The 25,253-nt window shown below is 42.3% G+C and overlaps 1 protein-coding gene across 1 annotated transcript; it reads left to right on the top strand.

The window, feature by feature from the left end:
• Positions 1 to 921: 921 nt before the first annotated feature.
• LOC139391984 (epiplakin 1) lies at positions 922 to 25,253 on the top strand. The gene is made up of 2 exons (XM_071139596.1): positions 922 to 1,028; positions 7,566 to 25,253. The coding sequence occupies exon 2, from the start codon at positions 7,601 to 7,603 to the stop codon at positions 23,438 to 23,440; it is 15,840 nt and encodes a 5,279-aa protein (XP_070995697.1). The 5' UTR covers positions 922 to 1,028; positions 7,566 to 7,600; the 3' UTR covers positions 23,441 to 25,253.

Raw genomic sequence — 25,253 nt, 5'->3', positions numbered from 1 at the left:
TTTCTTCTATTTATTCAATTTTAGAATAAGGATGTATCGTAACAAAATATGTAAAAAGGGAAGGGGTCTGAATTCTTTCCGAATGCACTGTATATACATTACCATCTTCCAAATTACCTGGTTTAAATATTTTCTTTAATGTTTTGCGCAAACCCATTGCTGTTTTGCATAAGCACATTGCTAACTTGTAGTATCAAGCCCGACATCCTGTGACCATCATCACTCAGTAATTTAACATCATTACATTTAATGTGTCTTAGCAATGAGTAGTCTTTCACCATCAGTTGTTTTGCACACATGTAACAGACAGACAGATATTTCTAAAAGGAGTGTCTCTCTTTAGTGATGCAATTGACTGTGACTGTGAAAGTCCGTGTCACGAAACCGCCTTATCTGGTATACTCAGTTATGCACATTTGGGTGTTTGCCGCTCGCTCCCACACAAAGACAATGCTTTACGCTTAAGGGGAGGGGGCATTTCCGGGCACAACCTGGATCAGCAAACTTAATAACCCTTTGCTTACAGTTTATTTACAGTATGTACACTGTCAATATGTATATGCTTTTCAAATTAATAACATAAAGGGCTTAAAGGGGGTACCGTTGCGTGTTTGAAAATAATCATCTGAGTTGGTTTAGCTAACGTATGTATACATTTGTTAACTTTGTTCACATGCAACGCTCTTGAAAAGCAAATTACAGCAACTCACCATATATAAGTTGTGAATACATTTCACAATAAATTAGATGACATTGTGGTTCAATCAATCCAAAAAATCGCAACTGATTGTTAGGTAATGTCCAATGGGAACCAATTTGAGGAAATTAAGTGGAATTCCTGACATCTGGGCTCAGCAACAGTAGGATATTTTCCAGAGTAATGGGTGTGGCTTGTCATGTTGGACCTGTATATGAATAAGAGGAGTGTGGCTCCGATCCTGAGGAGTTAGCAGCACACAGTGATCCTCACGTCTGTCTCTACTCTTCTGCCTGACACACAGTGGTGCCTCGCATATCCAGGAGGCTTAGTAAGTACAACTCTCATGAATATACTGTTTTTTGCAGGCTGTCATCTATGCTGTACTATTATTGGGTTAGTGTGGTTTCAGGGAAAATAAGTCTAAATATGCACATCTAATTGACTTTGGTTGTAGTTGGGTAATATTTGATATGTATGCATATTATATATACCTTACATGCGCTCCGCAATAAGACTACACAATTAACCTATTCAAATATTTATCTCAATCCATAAATATAATACAAATATGCAAGCAAGCATTAGGCAATGAGTTGACTAGCAAGAATTTATCTGAGAATTGTCTATATCGCATTTAAAGGCTTGTGAGGAGGATTCGACCAATGTAAATAAGACAGAATTCCTGAGAGGACCTTAAAACCCTTTGCATAGAGTATTTCAGAGTTCACCCTGTACAGATATAAGTTACCACAGAGATCATACATCCATATAGAGAGCATCAGAGTTATCCTCAGTGATCAAGTTTCAGATAGATACCAAACATGGATACTAGAGCATTATTCTATCACACATTCAATAGTCAGTCCTCTGGACACTAGAGAGAGTTACATTTTGGCCCCTCAGAGGGGGAAGGGCTGACTAGTCCTTGGGCGTTGTCCTTTGTGCTTTCCTTGTTCCTGGATAATTTGCCATGCTTCTCCAGTTGACAGAAAGCACATAAATTAGGGCTGAGCCTACATGGTTTCAATTCCTTTTTAATTATTAAGAGGTAATAGTTTTTCATTTGCTGGAGGCGATGTGTAAAGAAAGACAGCACTGCAAATCCTGCACTGCAAGACAACTTCCTTGAAATAAAGTGGAAGAGCAAACATTCCCAGACACACATCACCTTTGACCGCTCTGTAACACTATTCAAAGTGTGCTCAGCTATCTCAGGGCCTGGGGAGGCATTCAAGTCTGGATTAGAACTTCTTGGTATGGAACACAGTAGATGGATTGGAGCCAGGGGGATTGTCACCAATAAAATGTTCTATTGGTTCAGAGACTCTGAGGTTATTACAGCATTGAGTTCTGTGAACAGATAGCTTTAAAAGAAGTGTAGGCTACAATCTGTACAATGTGTCAATGATCAAATCCCATTTTGTTTACCAAGAACAATAAAGTTTAATAGCAAGAGTGAACCTTTTTACATACTTTATTGGCAAAAAAACATACATTTTAGTTTTTAATGTTGTATTATTGCAAAAAGAGAAGTTTACCTAAAACTATAACCACAAAGTGTGTAATTTGGTGATAAATGGACATTGATTTTTCTTTGTTGGATTTATAGAGTGAAATCAGGATCATGTTTATTAGCTCACTGAAAAAAAAAAAATTTGAAAATGAAAATGAGCATTTCTTATTGGACAAGTCCAGGAAGTCCTCCCCTGTTTCAATCCACTTTCTTCTGTTTTGTGCCTAATGAACACAACCTAAGCCATTGTTTAACTCTCAAAACATTAAGAACAATGGTGGGGCGGTATAGTGTTGGTTTTACATGATGGAAGCCTTCATTTAGTTTACAAGGACTAGTCACTTTTGCAGCAGAGCAATGATTGCTTTCAAAACATCATCCTCACCTTCCTGATATCTAAATGTACAGTTCTGTGCCAAGTAATAAACAAATTGTGCACAACATCAGGGGAAATTGCATCACACAGGATATTCCTAAAACATAAACATGAATTACATGGCAAGTAAAGTGTTACTGAAATGTTCTGTGCAAACATTTTAATTACACCTACTCAGGGAACCATCCTTTGTGACATTATTACGAGTCTAGACTAGTACTGTACACGGGACCAACCAAAACCCAGGACATTCACAATTGTATACTTCTTCCGTGTGCTACTAGGATGATTTTAAAACAGGACAGTGAAGGGAATGACAATGCTTTAGATTTCCAACCTACAGTACATGCAAATAGCCTTTTACCAAATTACCTCATAGGAATTAACCCGCACCTTGAGTATCACAAATAGAAATTGTGTATTACAGAAACTACAAATATGCTAAGCAGATTACTCTAAACTAAACATTAACTTGTGTTAAATATCCCTATTTCAAACATTACAGTTTTATGATGTATTGCTTAATGGCATGATAAGCTAATGCAATAAAATGGTTTTGAACGTCCAATAGTGTATGGCAAATTCAATTGTTTGAATGAAGAACGATAACACATTTAAATAATTGCTGCAATGAAGAGCCCATTCAATAAAATGTAACCTCACTTTGGTAGGTACTGGTTATATTTCACACATAAGAGTGTGTTGTGGTTTCTGTCAGACAAGTTCCAGCAGGCAAAGCTAGTTGAAATGATGTCATTACAAATGGTCGAAATCTGTTTGTAATGATGTTATTGCAACCAGTTTTTGCAACCAGGTGTTTCTCATAGCTACTTCAGATAACAGATATAGAGGCCTAGCTGATCTGGTGGTAATGACACAGCCTCTGACACACATCTAGAGTGTCGGCATAGGTTCGAAACGAAGGTCTGAGTGGCATTGACTAAAATACAGTAGAGTACAGAGCATTCAGAAAGTGTTCAGACCCCTTTACTTTTTCCACATTGTTAACTTTACCGCCTTATTCTAAAATGTATTGTTATTTTTTTCCCTCATCAATTTACAAACAAGACCCGATAATGACAAAGCAAAAACAAGTTTTTAGAAATGTTTGCAAATGTATTTAAAAAACATATATGTTATATTATATTTACATAAGTATTCAGACCCTTTACTCAGTACTTTGTCAAAGCACCTTTTGCAGCGATTACAGCCTTGAGTCTTCATGGGTATGACGCTACAAGCTTGGCACACCTGTTTTTGGAGAGTTTCTCCCATTCTTCTCTGCAGATCCACTCAAGCTCTGTCAGGTTGAATGGGGAGTGTTGCTGCACAGCTATTTTCAGGTCTCTCCAGAGATGTTCAATCGGGTTCAAGTCTTTGCTCTGTTTATCTTTACCTCGATCCTGACTAGTTTTCCAGTCCCTGACGCTGAAAAACATCCACACAGCATGATGCTGTCACCACCATGCTTCACCGTACTGATGGTGCCAGGTTTTCTCCAAACGTGACGCTTGTCATTCAGGCCAAAGAGTTGAATCTCAAATAGACTACATTTTATTTTAAACAGCATATAAACACTCACGCTCGTCATATGAGGGCTACTGGAGTGAATCAATTAAATTCTATTATTTCAAGGGATTTATGAGTGCGACAAAATAGGATGGACATAAAGCCCTCAGCTTTTTAACAAAATTGACTTGTATTAAATCATTATATTCTATAAATTGTGCATATAGGCAGTGACTTATTTAGAATTAAATACAAATTAAACAAAAAACTCATTAGTGCCTTTGATTTCATTTTTAGAAATATGAGTTTGGCCAGTCCGTGTCTTCAGGCTCATGCGATGGCTCCTGGAGAGCCGGCCAGCAGAGGAGAATATCCTCTTCACACTTGCAAAACCACTGGGGATGCTAAACACCCTTTTAGCCACTCTTGCCAGGCTAGGCAGAGATGCAGAGTTGTTTTAAAAAAAATAATTTTAGTAGTTCTAAAGTTTTTTAGGCAAAATAACCCAATCAAAACGGAAAGCTCCTTAAATGCCAGGCCTATTGGGTCAAAATCAGTTATGGCCTATTGTACAGATAATAGAGCGAAAATGAACAAAACGTTTAAGAGATCAGATTTTTTTGTTTATAAATACTTAGCTATAATGATACACTTAGTTATCTACCCACCTCGTTCCTTTCTTTTAGCATGTGTACGTAGCATGCTTTTGGGATATGTGTCTTTTATGATTGTTTAGTTGTGGACACTAAATCACCGCAATCCCTCTCTTCCTCTTTGTCTGAAAAAACACTTGTGTGTTTTATCAGTTTCTTTATGAAAATATTTAGCGAACTCCATTAAAGTTCCTAAAGCAAGCACACAAGTAGACTACAAATGCATGCTGGGGCGGGCATACCCTGAGCTCGTGATATGAGGGCTACTGGAGTGAAATTGACACGCTCCAGTCAAATTGGGCATGTTCTCCTAGTCGCTTGTCCCTCCGCTCCAGCTCCACTCCGCTCACATACTCCGATTCTGACACAGAATGGAATTACAAGGAAAACAGGACTTTAGATATGGAGAAGAGTATGCATGTGATGATGATGTATGCTGTGATGGCATGTTAAGCTTGACGAGTAAACTTACCCTTAATAATACCCATTGTGTCCTCATGTTACAGAGCCTACTACATAACAGTTAACCTGCTGCTTAATCATGCAAGACACAGCTTTGGTAAATATTTTGTCTTGATAGCTAATATTCGTAGATAATAATTTATAGTCTAATGCATTCATGGAAATAGCATGGAGACCACATTTTGAATATTGTAAATATTTATCCACACCCTGCATGAAAAACAATATAATCACACCCTCTCTACTCCCACATGTTGTAGTGATGTCATCCGGCACACAATCTAGCTACCCCTTTAGAGATAAATAGACCTCTGGCAGTATGTCAAGGGTGTGTCCGAAATGGAACCCTAATCCCTGTCCTTCAAACTCAACTCTGGACCTCAAAACCAGTTCCACTGCATTTTTTCATTGTTCCCCTCTAATCAGGGACTGATTTAGACCTGGAACACCAGGTGTGCGCAATTCCTTATCAGGTACAACAGAAAACCAGCAGGCTCCGTACCTTGTAGAGTAAGAGTTGAATACCCCTGCCCTATATAGTGCACAAAATAATGTGTGCACTACATAGGGAATAGGGTGCCATTTGGGATGAAGCCCAAATACCTTTGCTTTCTATCTTTTTTACTTCCTTATGACTTAGAACATGTCTGACAAGACTTTGCTTGATGTTAAGATCCTGTAACCACATTATGTCTTCCCAACAATGAGACAGTAATGTGAAGATTTTGATCAGATCGATAGTAAATACTGGTAACTAACACTGTTTCGTACACATTTTGCCCAACTGTGGCATTCAAACGACGCTGCAATGAAAACTAATAGGACTGCAGCGACTGTGTTAGCATCAAAATCCGGAGTGTAAACTACATTTTGCATTTTGCAACTCATTGTGTGTTGTACAGCCTCTTTCCACCAGGGGTAGCACTTCTCTCGCAGATTAAAAAAAAGAAATGATCAATGGTGAGTGAAATAATGAGTGTAAAGTTAATTACTCGTGGATTCATCAGAAGTTAATTCAAACAATAGTAAAAAAAATTGCGTCATCACTGCGAGCCATCATGACAAATGCGACAGCCGCAGTTTACTTGTGAAGATAACTTTAGCGCTGCCCTAAAAACCCTATTCAAATTCAAATTCAACACAAACCTTCAAATACTATTGGTATGTAATGAGATATTATATAAAGTCTTTATAGTGTTTTATTTACATTTTATAGGTGATTTTTGAAAAGACCCGGGTGAGCTCCATTGCTTTCTTCAATCATGCAGAGACGGGCAGCATGAAGGTCTCATCATTGATTTTGCTGGAAAGGGGAGAAATTGTGCTTTACAATGGTATTCATATTAAATGTTTTGGGCGCTAAAATAAGGTCAAGTGTACGAAACACTGCAATGTATGTGAGTTTGCTAGCTACCGTTATTGTGCTACCCCAAAAACATTTGATCTTATGTTTTGATGAGCATGGGGCCTAGTGAATGCAACATATTTCTGCTCAACTTTTTAAGAATTATGTCACTGTAGATGAAGTGTATGTTTTTTAGTCGAGCTGTGTGCTTTTCTGGCTCATTTACCCATTGTTGTCTTATGTCTTAACATGCAGAAGTGCATTTATTGATAACATTCAACAAAATGAACCTAATCTAGTGTAATTAAGAATTATATATTCATGATCAGTGTCTTCTCTCAAAAATATGTTGAGTTACAATAATGTTTCAGGTTACATTTAAGTGCTCTTAGGTTTTATAGTTCCCCCATATTTCCATTTTAAGTCTACACCTTTCCAACAGTTGCTTTAGCATGCCTAAACAAATAAAGACATTTCACAATGTTACACTGACTGCAGTTGTGGTCCATTTAATTTCTAGTTATTGCAGGAAATGAACTAAAATCATATTACATCTTAAAATCCACAATCAACCAGACAATTGTTTTCACTTCATTACTGAAATTACATTAGATTGAACTGATTTAAAATGGTGTTTATTTATACCTGCAAACAACTGCAACATCAGGCATATGAGCCCAGGAAAGATTTTTTTGAAAGTTAATGCCATGAAACTGATATGAAATAATACAGTACAAGCAAACAAATAAATTGAAGCCATTCTTCAGAGTAAATCATTGATAAAACATAAAACTATTACTAAAGATTTCTACGTGAAAATGAACCTTTGCAACCTGATATTGTAAAAGAAAAGGAAAACCTGCTCTTGACAGTATCACTTTGTTTAAGATTATGTGTTGGCTGTTTGGCCTTATCATCCAATTATTCCCATTCACCAGCAACAAGCAAACTCAAATGTGCAAGTGCTTTTCCTATTTACATTTGTTTTTCTCTGTATCTTTACACAGATTTGAAAGTCAAGATTGAGCCGATCACTAAAGATATGGAAGGGAATGAAAATGGCCAGGCACAAGGCACCGGTGCAGTAGCTGGAGTCTTCCTGGAGAAGACAAAGCAGAAAATAACAATATATCAGGCCATGAAGAAACGTCTATTGAAGCCTGGCACAGCATTGGCCCTGTTGGAGGCCCAGGCTGCCACTGAGGGAATCATAGACCTTATCAACAATCGGAAACTTCCAGTAGAAGAAGCTGTCAAGGAAGGAATAATTGGACCTGAGATGAGAGAAAAACTCCTTGTTGCTGAGAGAGCCATTGATGGTTACATAGATCCTTATACAAATGGAAAAATGTCTGTATTCCAAGCCATACAAAAGGAGGTGATTCCAAAAAATTACGGATCCCGGTTGCTTGAGGCACAGATATCCACAAAAGGCCTATTTGACCCAATTGAAAAAAAACATGTTTCAGTGTACTCAGCGATTGAGAAGGGACACTATGAAAAAGGTTTACTCTCTGACCAGATGGAAGACCTCAAAGTTTTCTATGATCCAAACTCACAAGAAAATCTTAACTACTCACATCTGATAGAGAAATGCATAGTGGATCCTGACACTGGCTTACTGCTGCTCCCAGTATGCATCACCTTCAAAGGCCTGCGAAGGGGGGTGTCCTCCACTGAGCTCCTGGCAGCAAACATCATTGACAAAGAGACCTATGCCGACTTGCAGGAAGGCAAAACAACCACTCAGGATGTGATGCTCATGGAGACTGTGAAAGAGTACCTGGAAGGTAAAGGAGGTATCTCTGGTGTAGCTATGCTCTCGTCCAATCAGAGAATGAGTATCTATCAAGCCATGAAGCAGGGCATTCTTATGCCTGGAACAGCTCTAGTTCTTCTTGAGGCACAGGCTGCCACTGGTTTTATGATTGACCCTGTTCAGAACAAGAAATTCAGCGTGGACGAGGCTATTAAAAACAAAGTTGTGGGCCCTGACTACCATGCTAAACTGCTTTCGGCTGAGCGGGCAGTCACAGGATACAAAGACCCCTACACAAGTGAAACAATATCCCTGTTTCAGGCATTGTCAAAGGACCTAATCGTGAAGGAGCATGGAATTCGCTTACTGGAAGCTCAAATCGCCACGGGAGGAATAATTGATCCCATCAACAGTCACAGACTTCCTGTGGATGTGGCCTACAAGCGAGGTTTCTTTGATGAAAACATGAATGCAATACTTGCAGACTCAGGAGATGACACCAAAGGATTCTTTGATCCAAACACAAAGGAAAATCTGACATACCTTCAGCTGATGGGACGATGTGTCATCGACCCAGCCACTGGACTCTGCCTGCTTCCTCTTATGGAACAGTCAGGTGGTCGGAATCATAATTTCATCGACTATCAAACCAAACTTAACTTCAAAGAAGTGAGAGTGAGTGTGACTTGTGGGAAGTACATGGGAATGATTGTATCCCTTTGGGAATTGCTGATGTCAGAATACTTCAATGAACATCAGAGGCAAGACATCATTCGGCAATACACGCAGGGACACCTTACAATGAAGATGATTATCAGAAAAATTATGGAGGTTATAGAGCAATCAGTGAAAAGAACCAACGTCGTCTTTGAAGGAATCCGGGAGACTGTCACAGCAAAGCAGCTGGTAGAGGCAGATATCATTAGTGAGAATATCCTGGAGGAACTCAACAAGGGGAAGAAGACAGTGAAGGAGGTCACAGAGGATGAAACTGTTCAAATGTACTTACAAGGGAAAGACAGCATTGCAGGTGTTTTGCTTCCTGATTCTCAGATCATGACAATCTACCAGGCCAGACAAAAGGGAAAGCTAATGCCAGGAACTGCACTGATTCTACTGGAAGCTCAAGCAGCAACAGGCTTCATCATTGACCCTATTGCCAATAGAAAGTTTTCAGTGGATGAGGCAGTGAAGGCAAACATAGTGGGACCTGACCTTCATGGAAAGCTGCGTTCAGCGGAGAAAGCAGTGACTGGTTACACTGATCCATACACTGGCAAAACCATCTCTCTGTTCCAAGCCATGCAGAAAGACCTCATCTTACAAGACCATGGAATTCGTCTGCTGGAGGCACAGATTGCCACTGGAGGAATCATTGACCCTCTTAACAGCCATCGTATTCCTGTCCATGTAGCATACAAGAGGGGATATTTCAATGAGGAAATGAATCAGATTCTTGATGATCCAAGTGATGACACTAAGGGCTTCTTTGACCCCAACACTCATGAAAACCTCACATACCTGAAGCTCATGGCTAGGTGTGTCACTGATCCAAGCACAGGCCTTTGTCTTCTGCCCCTCAAAGGCAAAAGCAACAGAGTCAACATACAAGATCACATAAAGGAGACATTCCAGGCTACAGATGTCACTGTTAAGTATGGCAGGTTCAGCTGCAAGCATGTAACGCTCTGGGATCTCATCAACTCTGAATATCTGTGTGAGGACAAAAGGCAGGAGTTATTCAAACTGTACAAGTCAAGGATGATCACAATCAAGGAAATCATTGTAATTATCCTGGAAATCATTGAATGCAAGGAGATAAAGTGGCAAGCTGGTCTTAACTTTGAGGGTCTGAGGGGGAATGTTTCTGTTGTGGACCTTTTGAGGTTGGAAATTGTGGATGAAAAGACATACAAAAGTCTGATTGAAGGGAAACTGACCAACAAGGATATACTGAAGATAGACACAGTTAGAACCTATCTGAGAGGAAACAGCTGTGTAGCCGGGGTGATACTCCAACCCTCCAGTCAAAAACTGAGCATCTATGAGGCCAAGAAAAAGGGCATCCTGACTCCTGGTACTGCGCTGTCTCTTCTGGAAGCACAAGCTGCCACAGGCTTTATCATTGACCCTCTCCATAACCAGAAACTGACTGTGGATCATGCTCTGAAAGAGAAGATAATTGGCCCAGAACTGTACGAAAAGCTCTTATCAGCAGAGAAGGCAGTAACTGGCTACACAGACCCCTACACTGACAAAAAGATCTCACTATTTCAAGCCATGAAGAAAGATCTGATCCTGCAGCAGCATGGCATTCGTTTACTTGAAGCCCAGATTGCAACAGGTGGCATCATTGACCCATTGAAGTGTCTGCATTTGCCCCTTGAAGTTGCTTACAGAAAGGGATACTTTGATGTAGAGCTTAATCAAATCCTGACAGATCCCAGTGATGACACCAAGGGATTTTTTGACCCAAGGACACAAGCAAACTTGACCTACATGGAAATGATGGAGCAGTGCATAAAGGACCCAGAGACGGGTCTGTTTCTTCTGCCACTGATGGACAAAACTAAAACACAGGATGAAACTGAAAAAATGTACTCAGACGCTGAGATTAAACAGGAGTTTGAAAAGACAACTGTTAGCATATCAGTAGGGCGTTATTCAGGAAAGACGGTCTCTCTTTGGTATTTGATTCACTCTGGATACTTTACTGATGATCAGAGACTCCAGTTCCTTGAAAAATACAGAACAAAGAAGATAACCATACAAGTAATAATCACTTTGGTCATTTCCACCATTACAAAACTGGAAGAGAACAAAACTCTGAAAACAACAATAGGTTTGAGAAAGCCGGTCTCTGCAAAACAACTATTGAAATCAAGCATAATCGATGCCAATACCTTCAGGAGTTTGGAGGAAGGAAAAGTAACTCTTGAACAAGTGACCAAACTGGAATCTGTGAAGCAATACCTAAGGGGTACAGGAAGTGTTGCTGGCGTCCAGATTCTTCCATCCAAAAAAGTAATGAGCATTTATGAGGCAAAGACACAAGGTTTGCTAAAACCTGGTACTGCACTGAAACTGCTTGAGGCTCAGGCTGCAACAGGGTTTGTCATCGATCCAATCAAGAACAAATATCTATCTGTTGATGAGGCCGCAAGAGAACAACTAATTGGACTAGATATACATGAAAAACTACTCTCAGCTGAACGAGCAGTCACTGGATATGTAGATCCATACACAGATGACACAATATCTTTATTTGAAGCCATGAAAAAAGATCTGATCGAGAAAGGCCATGGGATACATCTGCTAGAAGCACAAATTGCAACAGGGGGAATAATTGACCCAGTCAACAGCTACAGGATACCTTCTCATGTCGCCAAGAAAAATGGCTACCTTGATGAAGAAACAAGTGAAGTAATGTCTAATCCAAATGATGACACAAAAGGATTCTTTGACCCCAGCACCAAGGAAAACCTAACATACCTTCAGTTAAGAGAGAGATGTGAAAAGGATTCTCATACAGGACTTTTACTCCTACCATTACATGTAGTAGCTGGAGGTGACTTTCACACAGATGAACAAACAGAGCAGGAATTCAAAGACAAAATTGTGGTCATCAATGCAGGTAAATTTGAAGACAAACAAGTGTCAATGTGGGATGTGTTAATCTCTGAATACATTTCAAAACTGAAGAGAGAGCAGCTCTTGAAACAGTACAAGACAAGATCATTGACAATGAAAGAGATAATAGAAATAGTCATCATAATAATACAGGAAGTGACATCAAAACAAATAAAGTTCAAAGGACTGAGGAAGCAGGTATCAGCAAGTGAGCTTTATGAGTCACAAATCATATCAAAGGAACTCTTCACTCAGATTATCCATGGAGAAATTACTGAAGAGACTATAGGGGAAATGGAATCAATTCAAAAGTACCTTGGGGCAACAAATTCCATTGCAGGAGTAAGAATTGAATCCACCAAAGAGATAATGAGCATCTATGAGGCCAAATCCAAAGGTCTTCTAACTCCTGGAACCTCTCTGGTTCTGCTGGAGGCTCAAGCTGCCACTGGATTTGTCATTGACCCAGTGAAGAACAAGAAGCTCTCTGTAGAAGAGGCAGCCGCTCAAGGTGTGGTTGGGAACGAGTGGAAGAACAAACTGCTTTCAGCAGAGAGGGCAGTCACTGGATACAAGGATCCCTACACAGGAAACACAATTTCCTTGTTCCAGGCCTTGAAAAAGGATCTAATTGTCAAGGACCATGGAATTCGCCTTCTTGAGGCACAGATTGCAACTGGTGGAATCATCGATCCAGTGTACAGTCATAGAGTGCCAGTAGAGGTGGCGTACCAGAGAGGATACTTTGATGAGGAAATGAACCAGATCCTCGATGACCCTGACGATGACACAAAGGGCTTTTTTGACCCCAACACACAAGAAAACCTCACCTACCTGCAGCTTGTGGAGAGGTGTGTGACAGACCCAGATACTGGCCTTAGCTTACTCGTAATTGTCAAAAAAGGAGAGTTTTACTTCTTCATTGATGAGCAAACCAAGAACATTCTAAAGGCTATGACAACAACTAAGGCCGCAGGCAAATTTCAAGGACAGAAAGTGTCTCTATGGGATCTCCTCTACTCAAAATACATCACAGAGGAGAGAAGGAGAGAGCTTGTGCAGCAGTATAAATCTGGCGCAATCACTATTGAACGCTTCATGGAGATTATCCTAGCAAGTATTCAACAAAAGACTACCACCACAACAACCACAACATCTTCAGTGTCAACATGCACACCACCACCTGAGACCAAGTCAGAGAAAACAACCATTACCACAACAACCACAGAGACAAGCTTCCATGGTATCAGGAAGAATGTCACCGCTGGCGAGCTGCTTGCCTCAAAAATTATTGACAAGAAACTCTATGAAGACCTCAACACTGGAAAAGTCACAGTGAACCAAGTGAGTGAAATGGACTCAGTACACAAGTACTTGGAGGGAACTAATAGCATTGCAGGTGTATATGTTCAGTCCACCAAACAGACCATGAGCATCTACGAGGCCAAATCCAAAGGTCTTCTAACTCCTGGAACCTCTCTGGTTCTGCTGGAGGCTCAAGCTGCCACTGGATTTGTCATTGACCCAGTGAAGAACAAGAAGCTCTCTGTAGAAGAGGCAGCCGCTCAAGGTGTGGTTGGGAACGAGTGGAAGAACAAACTGCTTTCAGCAGAGAGGGCAGTCACTGGATACAAGGATCCCTACACAGGAAACACAATTTCCTTGTTCCAGGCCTTGAAAAAGGATCTAATTGTCAAGGACCATGGAATTCGCCTTCTTGAGGCACAGATTGCAACTGGTGGAATCATCGATCCAGTGTACAGTCATAGAGTGCCAGTAGAGGTGGCGTACCAGAGAGGATACTTTGATGAGGAAATGAACCAGATCCTCGATGACCCTGACGATGACACAAAGGGCTTTTTTGACCCCAACACACAAGAAAACCTCACCTACCTGCAGCTTGTGGAGAGGTGTGTGACAGACCCAGATACTGGCCTTAGCTTACTCGTAATTGTCAAAAAAGGAGAGTTTTACTTCTTCATTGATGAGCAAACCAAGAACATTCTAAAGGCTATGACAACAACTAAGGCCGGAGGCAAATTTCAAGGACAGAAAGTGTCTCTATGGGATCTCCTCTACTCAAAATACATCACAGAGGAGAGAAGGAGAGAGCTTGTGCAGCAGTATAAATCTGGAGCAATCACTATTGAACGCTTCATGGAGATTATCCTAGCAAGTATTCAACAAAAGACTACCACCACAATAACCACAACATCTTCAGTGTCAACATGCACACCACCACCTGAGACCAAGTCAGAGAAAACAACCATTACCACAACAACCACAGAGACAAGCTTCCATGGTATCAGGAAGAATGTCACCGCTGGCGAGCTGCTTGCCTCAAAAATTATTGACAAGAAACTCTATGAAGACCTCAACACAGGAAAAGTCACAGTGAACCAAGTGAGTGAAATGGACTCAGTACACAAGTACTTGGAGGGAACTAATAGCATTGCAGGTGTATATCTTCAGTCCACCAGACAGACCATGAGCATCTACGAGGCCAAATCCAAAGGTCTTCTAACTCCTGGAACCTCTCTGGTTCTGCTGGAGGCTCAAGCTGCCACTGGATTTGTCATTGACCCAGTGAAGAACAAGAAGCTCTCTGTAGAAGAGGCAGCCGCTCAAGGTGTGGTTGGGAACGAGTGGAAGAACAAACTGCTTTCGGCAGAGAGGGCAGTCACTGGATACAAGGATCCCCACACAGGAAACACAATTTCCTTGTTCCAGGCCTTGAAAAAGGATCTAATTGTCAAGGACCATGGAATTCGCCTTCTTGAGGCACAGATTGCAACTGGTGGAATCATCGATCCAGTGTACAGTCATAGAGTGCCAGTAGAGGTGGCGTACCAGAGAGGATACTTTGATAAGGAAATGAACCAGATCCTCGATGACCCTGACGATGACACAAAGGGCTTTTTTGACCCCAACACACAAGAAAACCTCACCTACCTGCAGCTTGTGGAGAGGTGTGTGACAGACCCAGATACTGGCCTTAGCTTACTCGTAATTGTCAAAAAAGGAGAGTTTTACTTCTTCATTGATGAGCAAACCAAGAACATTCTAAAGGCTATGACAACAACTAAGGCCGGAGGCAAATTTCAAGGACAGAAAGTGTCTCTATGGGATCTCCTCTACTCAAAATACATCACAGAGGAGAGAAGGAGAGAGCTTGTGCAGCAGTATAAATCTGGAGCAATCACGATTGAACGCTTCATGGAGATTGTCCTAGCAAGTATTCAACAAAAGACTACCACCACAATAACCACAACATCTTCAGTGTCAACATGCACACCACCACCTGAGACCAAGTCAGAGAAAACAACCATTACCACAACAACCACAGAGACAAGCTTCCATGGTATCAGGAAGAATGTCACCGCTGGCGAGCTGCTTGCCTCAAAAATTATTGACAAGAAACTCTATGAAGACCTCAACACTGGAAAAGTCACAGTGAACCAAGTGAGTGAAATGGACTCAGTACACAAGTACTTGGAGGGAACTAATAGCATTGCAGGTGTATATGTTCAGTCCAACAAACAGACCATGAGCATCTACGAGGCCAAATCCAAAGGTCTTCTAACTCCTGGAACCTCTCTGGTTCTGCTGGAGGCTCAAGCTGCCACTGGATTTGTCATTGACCCAGTGAAGAACAAGAAGCTCTCTGTAGAAGAGGCAGCCGCTCAAGGTGTGGTTGGGAACGAGTGGAAGAACAAACTGCTTTCGGCAGAGAGGGCAGTCACTGGATACAAGGATCCCTACACAGGAAACACAATTTCCTTGTTCCAGGCCTTGAAAAAGGATCTAATTGTCAAGGACCATGGAATTCGCCTTCTTGAGGCACAGATTGCAACTGGTGGAATCATCGATCCAGTGTACAGTCATAGAGTGCCAGTAGAGGTGGCGTACCAGAGAGGATACTTTGATGAGGAAATGAACCAGATCCTCGATGACCCTGACGATGACACAAAGGGCTTTTTTGACCCCAACACACAAGAAAACCTCACCTACCTGCAGCTTGTGGAGAGGTGTGTGACAGACCCAGATACTGGCCTTAGCTTACTCGTAATTGTCAAAAAAGGAGAGTTTTACTTCTTCATTGATGAGCAAACCAAGAACATTCTAAAGGCTATGACAACAACTAAGGCCGGAGGCAAATTTCAAGGACAGAAAGTGTCTCTATGGGATCTCCTCTACTCAAAATACATCACAGAGGAGAGAAGGAGAGAGCTTGTGCAGCAGTATAAATCTGGAGCAATCACGATTGAACGCTTCATGGAGATTGTCCTAGCAAGTATTCAACAAAAGACTACCACCACAATAACCACAACATCTTCAGTGTCAACATGCACACCACCACCTGAGACCAAGTCAGAGGAAACAACCATTACCACAACAACCACAGAGACAAGCTTCCATGGTATCAGGAAGAATGTCACCGCTGGCGAGCTGCTTGCCTCAAAAATTATTGACAAGAAACTCTATGAAGACCTCAACACAGGAAAAGTCACAGTGAACCAAGTGAGTGAAATGGACTCAGTACACAAGTACTTGGAGGGAACTAATAGCATTGCAGGTGTATATGTTCAGTCCACCAAACAGACCATGAGCATCTACGAGGCCAAATCCAAAGGTCTTCTAACTCCTGGAACCTCTCTGGTTCTGCTGGAGGCTCAAGCTGCCACTGGATTTGTCATTGACCCAGTGAAGAACAAGAAGCTCTCTGTAGAAGAGGCAGCCGCTCAAGGTGTGATTGGGAACGAGTGGAAGAACAAACTGCTTTCGGCAGAGAGGGCAGTCACTGGATACAAGGATCCCTACACAGGAAACACAATTTCCTTGTTCCAGGCCTTGAAAAAGGATGTAATTGTCAAGGACCATGGAATTCGCCTTCTTGAGGCACAGATTGCAACTGGTGGAATCATCGATCCAGTGTACAGTCATAGAGTGCCAGTAGAGGTGGCGTACCAGAGAGGATACTTTGATGAGGAAATGAACCAGATCCTCGATGACCCTGACGATGACACCAAGGGCTTTTTTGACCCCAACACACAAGAGAACCTCACCTACCTGCAGCTTGTGGAGAGGTGTGTGACAGACCCAGATACTGGCCTTAGCTTACTCGTAATTGTCAAAAAAGGAGAGTTTTACTTCTTCATTGATGAGCAAACCAAGAACATTCTAAAGGCTATGACAACAACTAAGGCCGGAGGCAAATTTCAAGGACAGAAAGTGTCTCTATGGGATCTCCTCTACTCAAAATACATCACAGAGGAGAGAAGGAGAGAGCTTGTGCAGCAGTATAAATCTGGAGCAATCACGATTGAACGCTTCATGGAGATTGTCCTAGCAAGTATTCAACAAAAGACTACCACCACAATAACCACAACATCTTCAGTGTCAACATGCACACCACCACCTGAGACCAAGTCAGAGAAAACAACCATTACCACAACAACCACAGAGACAAGCTTCCATGGTATCAGGAAGAATGTCACCGCTGGCGAGCTGCTTGCCTCAAAAATTATTGACAAGAAACTCTATGAAGACCTCAACACAGGAAAAGTCACAGTGAACCAAGTGAGTGAAATGGACTCAGTACACAAGTACTTGGAGGGAACTAATAGCATTGCAGGTGTATATGTTCAGTCCACCAAACAGACCATGAGCATCTACGAGGCCAAATCCAAAGGTCTTCTAACTCCTGGAACCTCTCTGGTTCTGCTGGAGGCTCAAGCTGCCACTGGATTTGTCATTGACCCAGTGAAGAACAAGAAGCTCTCTGTAGAAGAGGCAGCCGCTCAAGGTGTGGTTGGGAACGAGTGGAAGAACAAACTGCTTTCGGCAGAGAGGGCAGTCACTGGATACAAGGATCCCTACACAGGAAACACAATTTCCTTGTTCCAGGCCTTGAAAAGGGATCTAATTGTCAAGGACCATGGAATTCGCCTTCTTGAGGCACAGATTGCAACTGGTGGAATCATCGATCCAGTGTACAGTCATAGAGTGCCAGTAGAGGTGGCGTACCAGAGAGGATACTTTGATGAGGAAATGAACCAGATCCTCGATGACCCTGACGATGACACAAAGGGCTTTTTTGACCCCAACACACAAGAAAACCTCACCTACCTGCAGCTTGTGGAGAGGTGTGTGACAGACCCAGATACTGGCCTTAGCTTACTCGTAATTGTCAAAAAAGGAGAGTTTTACTTCTTCATTGATGAGCAAACCAAGAACATTCTAAAGGCTATGACAACAACTAAGGCCGGAGGCAAATTTCAAGGACAGAAAGTGTCTCTATGGGATCTCCTCTACTCAAAATACATCACAGAGGAGAGAAGGAGAGAGCTTGTGCAGCAGTATAAATCTGGAGCAATCACGATTGAACGCTTCATGGAGATTGTCCTAGCAAGTATTCAACAAAAGACTACCACCACAATAACCACAACATCTTCAGTGTCAACATGCACACCACCACCTGAGACCAAGTCAGAGGAAACAACCATTACCACAACAACCACAGAGACAAGCTTCCATGGTATCAGGAAGAATGTCACCGCTGGCGAGCTGCTTGCCTCAAAAATTATTGACAAGAAACTCTATGAAGACCTCAACACAGGAAAAGTCACAGTGAACCAAGTGAGTGAAATGGACTCAGTACACAAGTACTTGGAGGGAACTAATAGCATTGCAGGTGTATATGTTCAGTCCACCAAACAGACCATGAGCATCTACGAGGCCAAATCCAAAGGTCTTCTAACTCCTGGAACCTCTCTGGTTCTGCTGGAGGCTCAAGCTGCCACTGGATTTGTCATTGACCCAGTGAAGAACAAGAAGCTCTCTGTAGAAGAGGCAGCCGCTCAAGGTGTGGTTGGGAACGAGTGGAAGAACAAACTGCTTTCGGCAGAGAAGGCAGTCACTGGATACAAGGATCCCTACACAGGAAACACAATTTCCTTGTTCCAGGCCTTGAAAAAGGATCTAATTGTCAAGGACCATGGAATTCGCCTTCTTGAGGCACAGATTGCAACTGGTGGAATCATCGATCCAGTGTACAGTCATAGAGTGCCAGTAGAGGTGGCGTACCAGAGAGGATACTTTGATGAGGAAATGAACCAGATCCTCGATGACCCTGACGATGACACAAAGGGCTTTTTTGACCCCAACACACAAGAAAACCTCACCTACCTGCAGCTTGTGGAGAGGTGTGTGACAGACCCAGATACTGGCCTTAGCTTACTCGTAATTGTCAAAAAAGGAGAGTTTTACTTCTTCATTGATGAGCAAACCAAGAACATTCTAAAGGCTATGACAACAACTAAGGCCGGAGGCAAATTTCAAGGACAGAAAGTGTCTCTATGGGATCTCCTCTACTCAAAATACATCACAGTGGAGAGAAGGAGAGAGCTTGTGCAGCAGTATAAATCTGGAGCAATCACGATTGAACGCTTCATGGAGATTGTCCTAGCAAGTATTCAACAAAAGACTACCACCACAATAACCACAACATCTTCAGTGTCAACATGCACACCACCACCTGAGACCAAGTCAGAGGAAACAACCATTACCACAACAACCACAGAGACAAGCTTCCATGGTATCAGGAAGAATGTCACCGCTGGCGAGCTGCTTGCCTCAAAAATTATTGACAAGAAACTCTATGAAGACCTCAACACAGGAAAAGTCACAGTGAACCAAGTGAGTGAAATGGACTCAGTACACAAGTACTTGGAGGGAACTAATAGCATTGCAGGTGTATATGTTCAGTCCACCAAACAGACCATGAGCATCTACGAGGCCAAATCCAAAGGTCTTCTAACTCCTGGAACCTCTCTGGTTCTGCTGGAGGCTCAAGCTGCCACTGGATTTGTCATTGACCCAGTGAAGAACAAGAAGCTCTCTGTAGAAGAGGCAGCCGCTCAAGGTGTGGTTGGGAACGAGTGGAAGAACAAACTGCTTTCGGCAGAGAGGGCAGTCACTGGATACAAGGATCCCTACACAGGAAACACAATTTCCTTGTTCCAGGCCTTGAAAAGGGATCTAATTGTCAAGGACCATGGAATTTGCCTTCTTGAGGCACAGATTGCAACTGGTGGAATCATCGATCCAGTGTACAGTCATAGAGTGCCAGTAGAGGTGGCGTACCAGAGAGGATACTTTGATGAGGAAATGAACCAGATCCTCGATGACCCTGACGATGACACAAAGGGCTTTTTTGACCCCAACACACAAGAAAACCTCACCTACCTGCAGCTTGTGGAGAGGTGTGTGACAGACCCAGATACTGGCCTTAGCTTACTCGTAATTGTCAAAAAAGGAGAGTTTTACTTCTTCATTGATGAGCAAACCAAGAACATTCTAAAGGCTATGACAACAACTAAGGCCGGAGGCAAATTTCAAGGACAGAAAGTGTCTCTATGGGATCTCCTCTACTCAAAATACATCACAGAGGAGAGAAGGAGAGAGCTTGTGCAGCAGTATAAATCTGGAGCAATCACGATTGAACGCTTCATGGAGATTGTCCTAGCAAGTATTCAACAAAAGACTACCACCACAATAACCACAACATCTTCAGTGTCAACATGCACACCACCACCTGAGACCAAGTCAGAGGAAACAACCATTACCACAACAACCACAGAGACAAGCTTCCATGGTATCAGGAAGAATGTCACCGCTGGCGAGCTGCTTGCCTCAAAAATTATTGACAAGAAACTCTATGAAGACCTCAACACAGGAAAAGTCACAGTGAACCAAGTGAGTGAAATGGACTCAGTACACAAGTACTTGGAGGGAACTAATAGCATTGCAGGTGTATATGTTCAGTCCACCAAACAGACCATGAGCATCTACGAGGCCAAATCCAAAGGTCTTCTAACTCCTGGAACCTCTCTGGTTCTGCTGGAGGCTCAAGCTGCCACTGGATTTGTCATTGACCCAGTGAAGAACAAGAAGCTCTCTGTAGAAGAGGCAGCCGCTCAAGGTGTGGTTGGGAACGAGTGGAAGAACAAACTGCTTTCGGCAGAGAAGGCAGTCACTGGATACAAGGATCCCTACACAGGAAACACAATTTCCTTGTTCCAGGCCTTGAAAAAGGATCTAATTGTCAAGGACCATGGAATTCGCCTTCTTGAGGCACAGATTGCAACTGGTGGAATCATCGATCCAGTGTACAGTCATAGAGTGCCAGTAGAGGTGGCGTACCAGAGAGGATACTTTGATGAGGAAATGAACCAGATCCTCGATGACCCTGACGATGACACAAAGGGCTTTTTTGACCCCAACACACAAGAAAACCTCACCTACCTGCAGCTTGTGGAGAGGTGTGTGACAGACCCAGATACTGGCCTTAGCTTACTCGTAATTGTCAAAAAAGGAGAGTTTTACTTCTTCATTGATGAGCAAACCAAGAACATTCTAAAGGCTATGACAACAACTAAGGCCGGAGGCAAATTTCAAGGACAGAAAGTGTCTCTATGGGATCTCCTCTACTCAAAATACATCACAGAGGAGAGAAGGAGAGAGCTTGTGCAGCAGTATAAATCTGGAGCAATCACGATTGAACGCTTCATGGAGATTGTCCTAGCAAGTATTCAACAAAAGACTACCACCACAATAACCACAACATCTTCAGTGTCAACATGCACACCACCACCTGAGACCAAGTCAGAGGAAACAACCATTACCACAACAACCACAGAGACAAGCTTCCATGGTATCAGGAAGAATGTCACCGCTGGCGAGCTGCTTGCCTCAAAAATTATTGACAAGAAACTCTATGAAGACCTCAACACAGGAAAAGTCACAGTGAACCAAGTGAGTGAAATGGACTCAGTACACAAGTACTTAGAGGGAACTAATAGCATTGCAGGTGTATATGTTCAGTCCACCAAACAGACCATGAGCATCTACGAGGCCAAATCCAAAGGTCTTCTAACTCCTGGAACCTCTCTGGTTCTGCTGGAGGCTCAAGCTGCCACTGGATTTGTCATTGACCCAGTGAAGAACAAGAAGCTCTCTGTAGAAGAGGCAGCCGCTCAAGGTGTGGTTGGGAACGAGTGGAAGAACAAACTGCTTTCGGCAGAGAGGGCAGTCACTGGATACAAGGATCCCTACACAGGAAACACAATTTCCTTGTTCCAGGCCTTGAAAAAGGATCTAATTGTCAAGGACCATGGAATTCGCCTTCTTGAGGCACAGATTGCAACTGGTGGAATCATCGATCCAGTGTACAGTCATAGAGTGCCAGTAGAGGTGGCGTACCAGAGAGGATACTTTGATGAGGAAATGAACCAGATCCTCGATGACCCTGACGATGACACAAAGGGCTTTTTTGACCCCAACACACAAGAAAACCTCACCTACCTGCAGCTTGTGGAGAGGTGTGTGACAGACCCAGATACTGGCCTTAGCTTACTCGTAATTGTCAAAAAAGGAGAGTTTTACTTCTTCATTGATGAGCAAACCAAGAACATTCTAAAGGCTATGACAACAACTAAGGCCGGAGGCAAATTTCAAGGACAGAAAGTGTCTCTATGGGATCTCCTCTACTCAAAATACATCACAGAGGAGAGAAGGAGAGAGCTTGTGCAGCAGTATAAATCTGGAGCAATCACGATTGAACGCTTCATGGAGATTGTCCTAGCAAGTATTCAACAAAAGACTACCACCACAATAACCACAACATCTTCAGTGTCAACATGCACACCACCACCTGAGACCAAGTCAGAGGAAACAACCATTACCACAACAACCACAGAGACAAGCTTCCATGGTATCAGGAAGAATGTCACCGCTGGCGAGCTGCTTGCCTCAAAAATTATTGACAAGAAACTCTATGAAGACCTCAACACAGGAAAAGTCACAGTGAACCAAGTGAGTGAAATGGACTCAGTACACAAGTACTTGGAGGGAACTAATAGCATTGCAGGTGTATATGTTCAGTCCACCAAACAGACCATGAGCATCTACGAGGCCAAATCCAAAGGTCTTCTAACTCCTGGAACCTCTCTGGTTCTGCTGGAGGCTCAAGCTGCCACTGGATTTGTCATTGACCCAGTGAAGAACAAGAAGCTCTCTGTAGAAGAGGCAGCCGCTCAAGGTGTGGTTGGGAACGAGTGGAAGAACAAACTGCTTTCGGCAGAGAGGGCAGTCACTGGATACAAGGATCCCTACACAGGAAACACAATTTCCTTGTTCCAGGCCTTGAAAAAGGATCTAATTGTCAAGGACCATGGAATTCGCCTTCTTGAGGCACAGATTGCAACTGGTGGAATCATCGATCCAGTGTACAGTCATAGAGTGCCAGTAGAGGTGGCGTACCAGAGAGGATACCTTGATGAGGAAATGAACCATATCCTCAATGACCCTGATGATGACACCAAGGGCTTTTTTGACCCCAACACACAAGAGAACCTCACCTACTTGCAGCTTCTGGAGAGGTGTGTGAGGGACCCAGACACTGGTCTTAGCTTTCTGTCTCTGAATAAATGAGCTTATACTGATTTTTCGTAAAATTGTTATCAAAGATGTGCAGATATTTTATCTTTATTTTATCACAAATAAATGCTTTCTTTGTTGATGTTTGGCGAATTATTCTGAATTGAATATAATAAAATGCCATTTTTTAAGTGAATTTTGTTGTGAAGTTATCCACAATTATATTGTACAGTGCCTTTGGAAAGTTTTCACACCTCTTGACGTTTATTCTACAATGTATTAAATCTTTTTCCCCCTCATAAATATACACAATATACCCCATAATGACAAAGCAAAACATTTTTTTTTTTACATCTTAAAAATAACACAAAACTTAAAAATAACATTTCCATAAATTTTCAGACCCTTTACTCAATAATTTTTTGAAGATCTTTTGTCAGCGATAGTAACCTTAAATCTTCTCAAGATCTGTAAGGTTGGATGGGGAGCGTTGCTGCACAGCTATTTTCAGGTCTCTCCAAAGACGTTCGAATGGGTTCAAGTCCGGGTTCTGGCTGGGCCACTCAAGGACATTCAAAGATTTTTCCCGAAGCCACTCCTGAGTTGTCTTGGATATGTGCTTAGGGTTGTTGTCCTGTTGGAAGGTGAACCGTCGCCCCAGTCTGAGGTCCTGAACGAACTGGAGCAGGTTTTCATCAAGGAGCTCTCTATACTATGCTCCGTTCATCATTGCCTTGATCCTGACTAGTCTCCCAGTCCCTGCCACTGAAGAACATCCCCACATGATGATGCTGCCACCACCGTGCTTCACCGTAGAAATTATGCCAGGTTTCCTCCAGACGTGACGCTTGGCATTCAGGCCAAAATGCTCAATCTTGGTTTCATTAGACCAGCGAATCTTGTTTCTCATGGTCTTAGAGTCTTTAGGTGCCTTTTGGCAAACTCCAAGTGGGCTGTCATGTGCCTTTTACTGAGGAGTGGCTTCCGTCTGGACACTCCATCATAAAGGCCTGATTGGTGCAGAGATGGTTGTCTTTCTGGAAGGTTCTCCCATCTCCACAGAGGAACTCTAGAGCTCTGTCAGTGTGACCCTCGGGTTCTTGGTCACCTCCCAAGTCCCATGATTGCTCAGTTTGGCTAGGCCAGTAGACAGAAAGGAAGAATCTTGGTGGTTCCAAACTTCTTCCATTTAAGAATGATGGAGGCCCCTTTGTTCTCGTCGACTTTCAATGCTGCAGATATGTTTTGGTACCCTTTCCCAGATCTGTACCTCTACACAATCCTGTCTCGGAGCTCTATGGACAATTCCTTCGAACCTCATGGCTTGGTTTTTGCTCTGACATGCACTGTCAACTGTGGGACCTTATATAAACAGGTGTGTGCCTTTCCAAATCATGTCCAATTAATTGAATATACCACATGTGGTCTCCAATCAATTTGTAGAAACAAGGATTATTAATGGTAACAGGATGAATCTGAGCTCAATTTTGAATCTCTAGCAAAGGGTCTGAAAATAAAAGGGTCTGTAAATAAGATATTTCTGTTTATTTTTTTTGCCTTGTCATTATGGGGTATTATGTGTAGATTGTTGCCAAAAAAACTTATTTAATCAATTTTAGAATGAGGCTGTAACATAACAAAAAGTCTGACTACTTTCTGAAGGCACTGTATACTGTATTCTTGTCAATGCCATCCTATTCAACTATTGCTGTACATATGCTATTCTATCCTACGTATTCTACAGACATAATAAATATTCTATGTATAGACAATGTATACACATCCCATCACAGATAGATATACAGTATCTATCTAGTATATATTTATACTCCGGACTCTGACATTGCTCGTCCTAATATTTATATAT

This window comes from Oncorhynchus clarkii, chromosome 32 (genome assembly GCF_045791955.1).
Source record: "Oncorhynchus clarkii lewisi isolate Uvic-CL-2024 chromosome 32, UVic_Ocla_1.0, whole genome shotgun sequence".
Classification (NCBI taxonomy): domain Eukaryota; kingdom Metazoa; phylum Chordata; class Actinopteri; order Salmoniformes; family Salmonidae; genus Oncorhynchus; species Oncorhynchus clarkii.
Note: the sequence above shows the minus strand (reverse complement) of the source record. Positions and strands in the feature narration are given on the sequence as shown.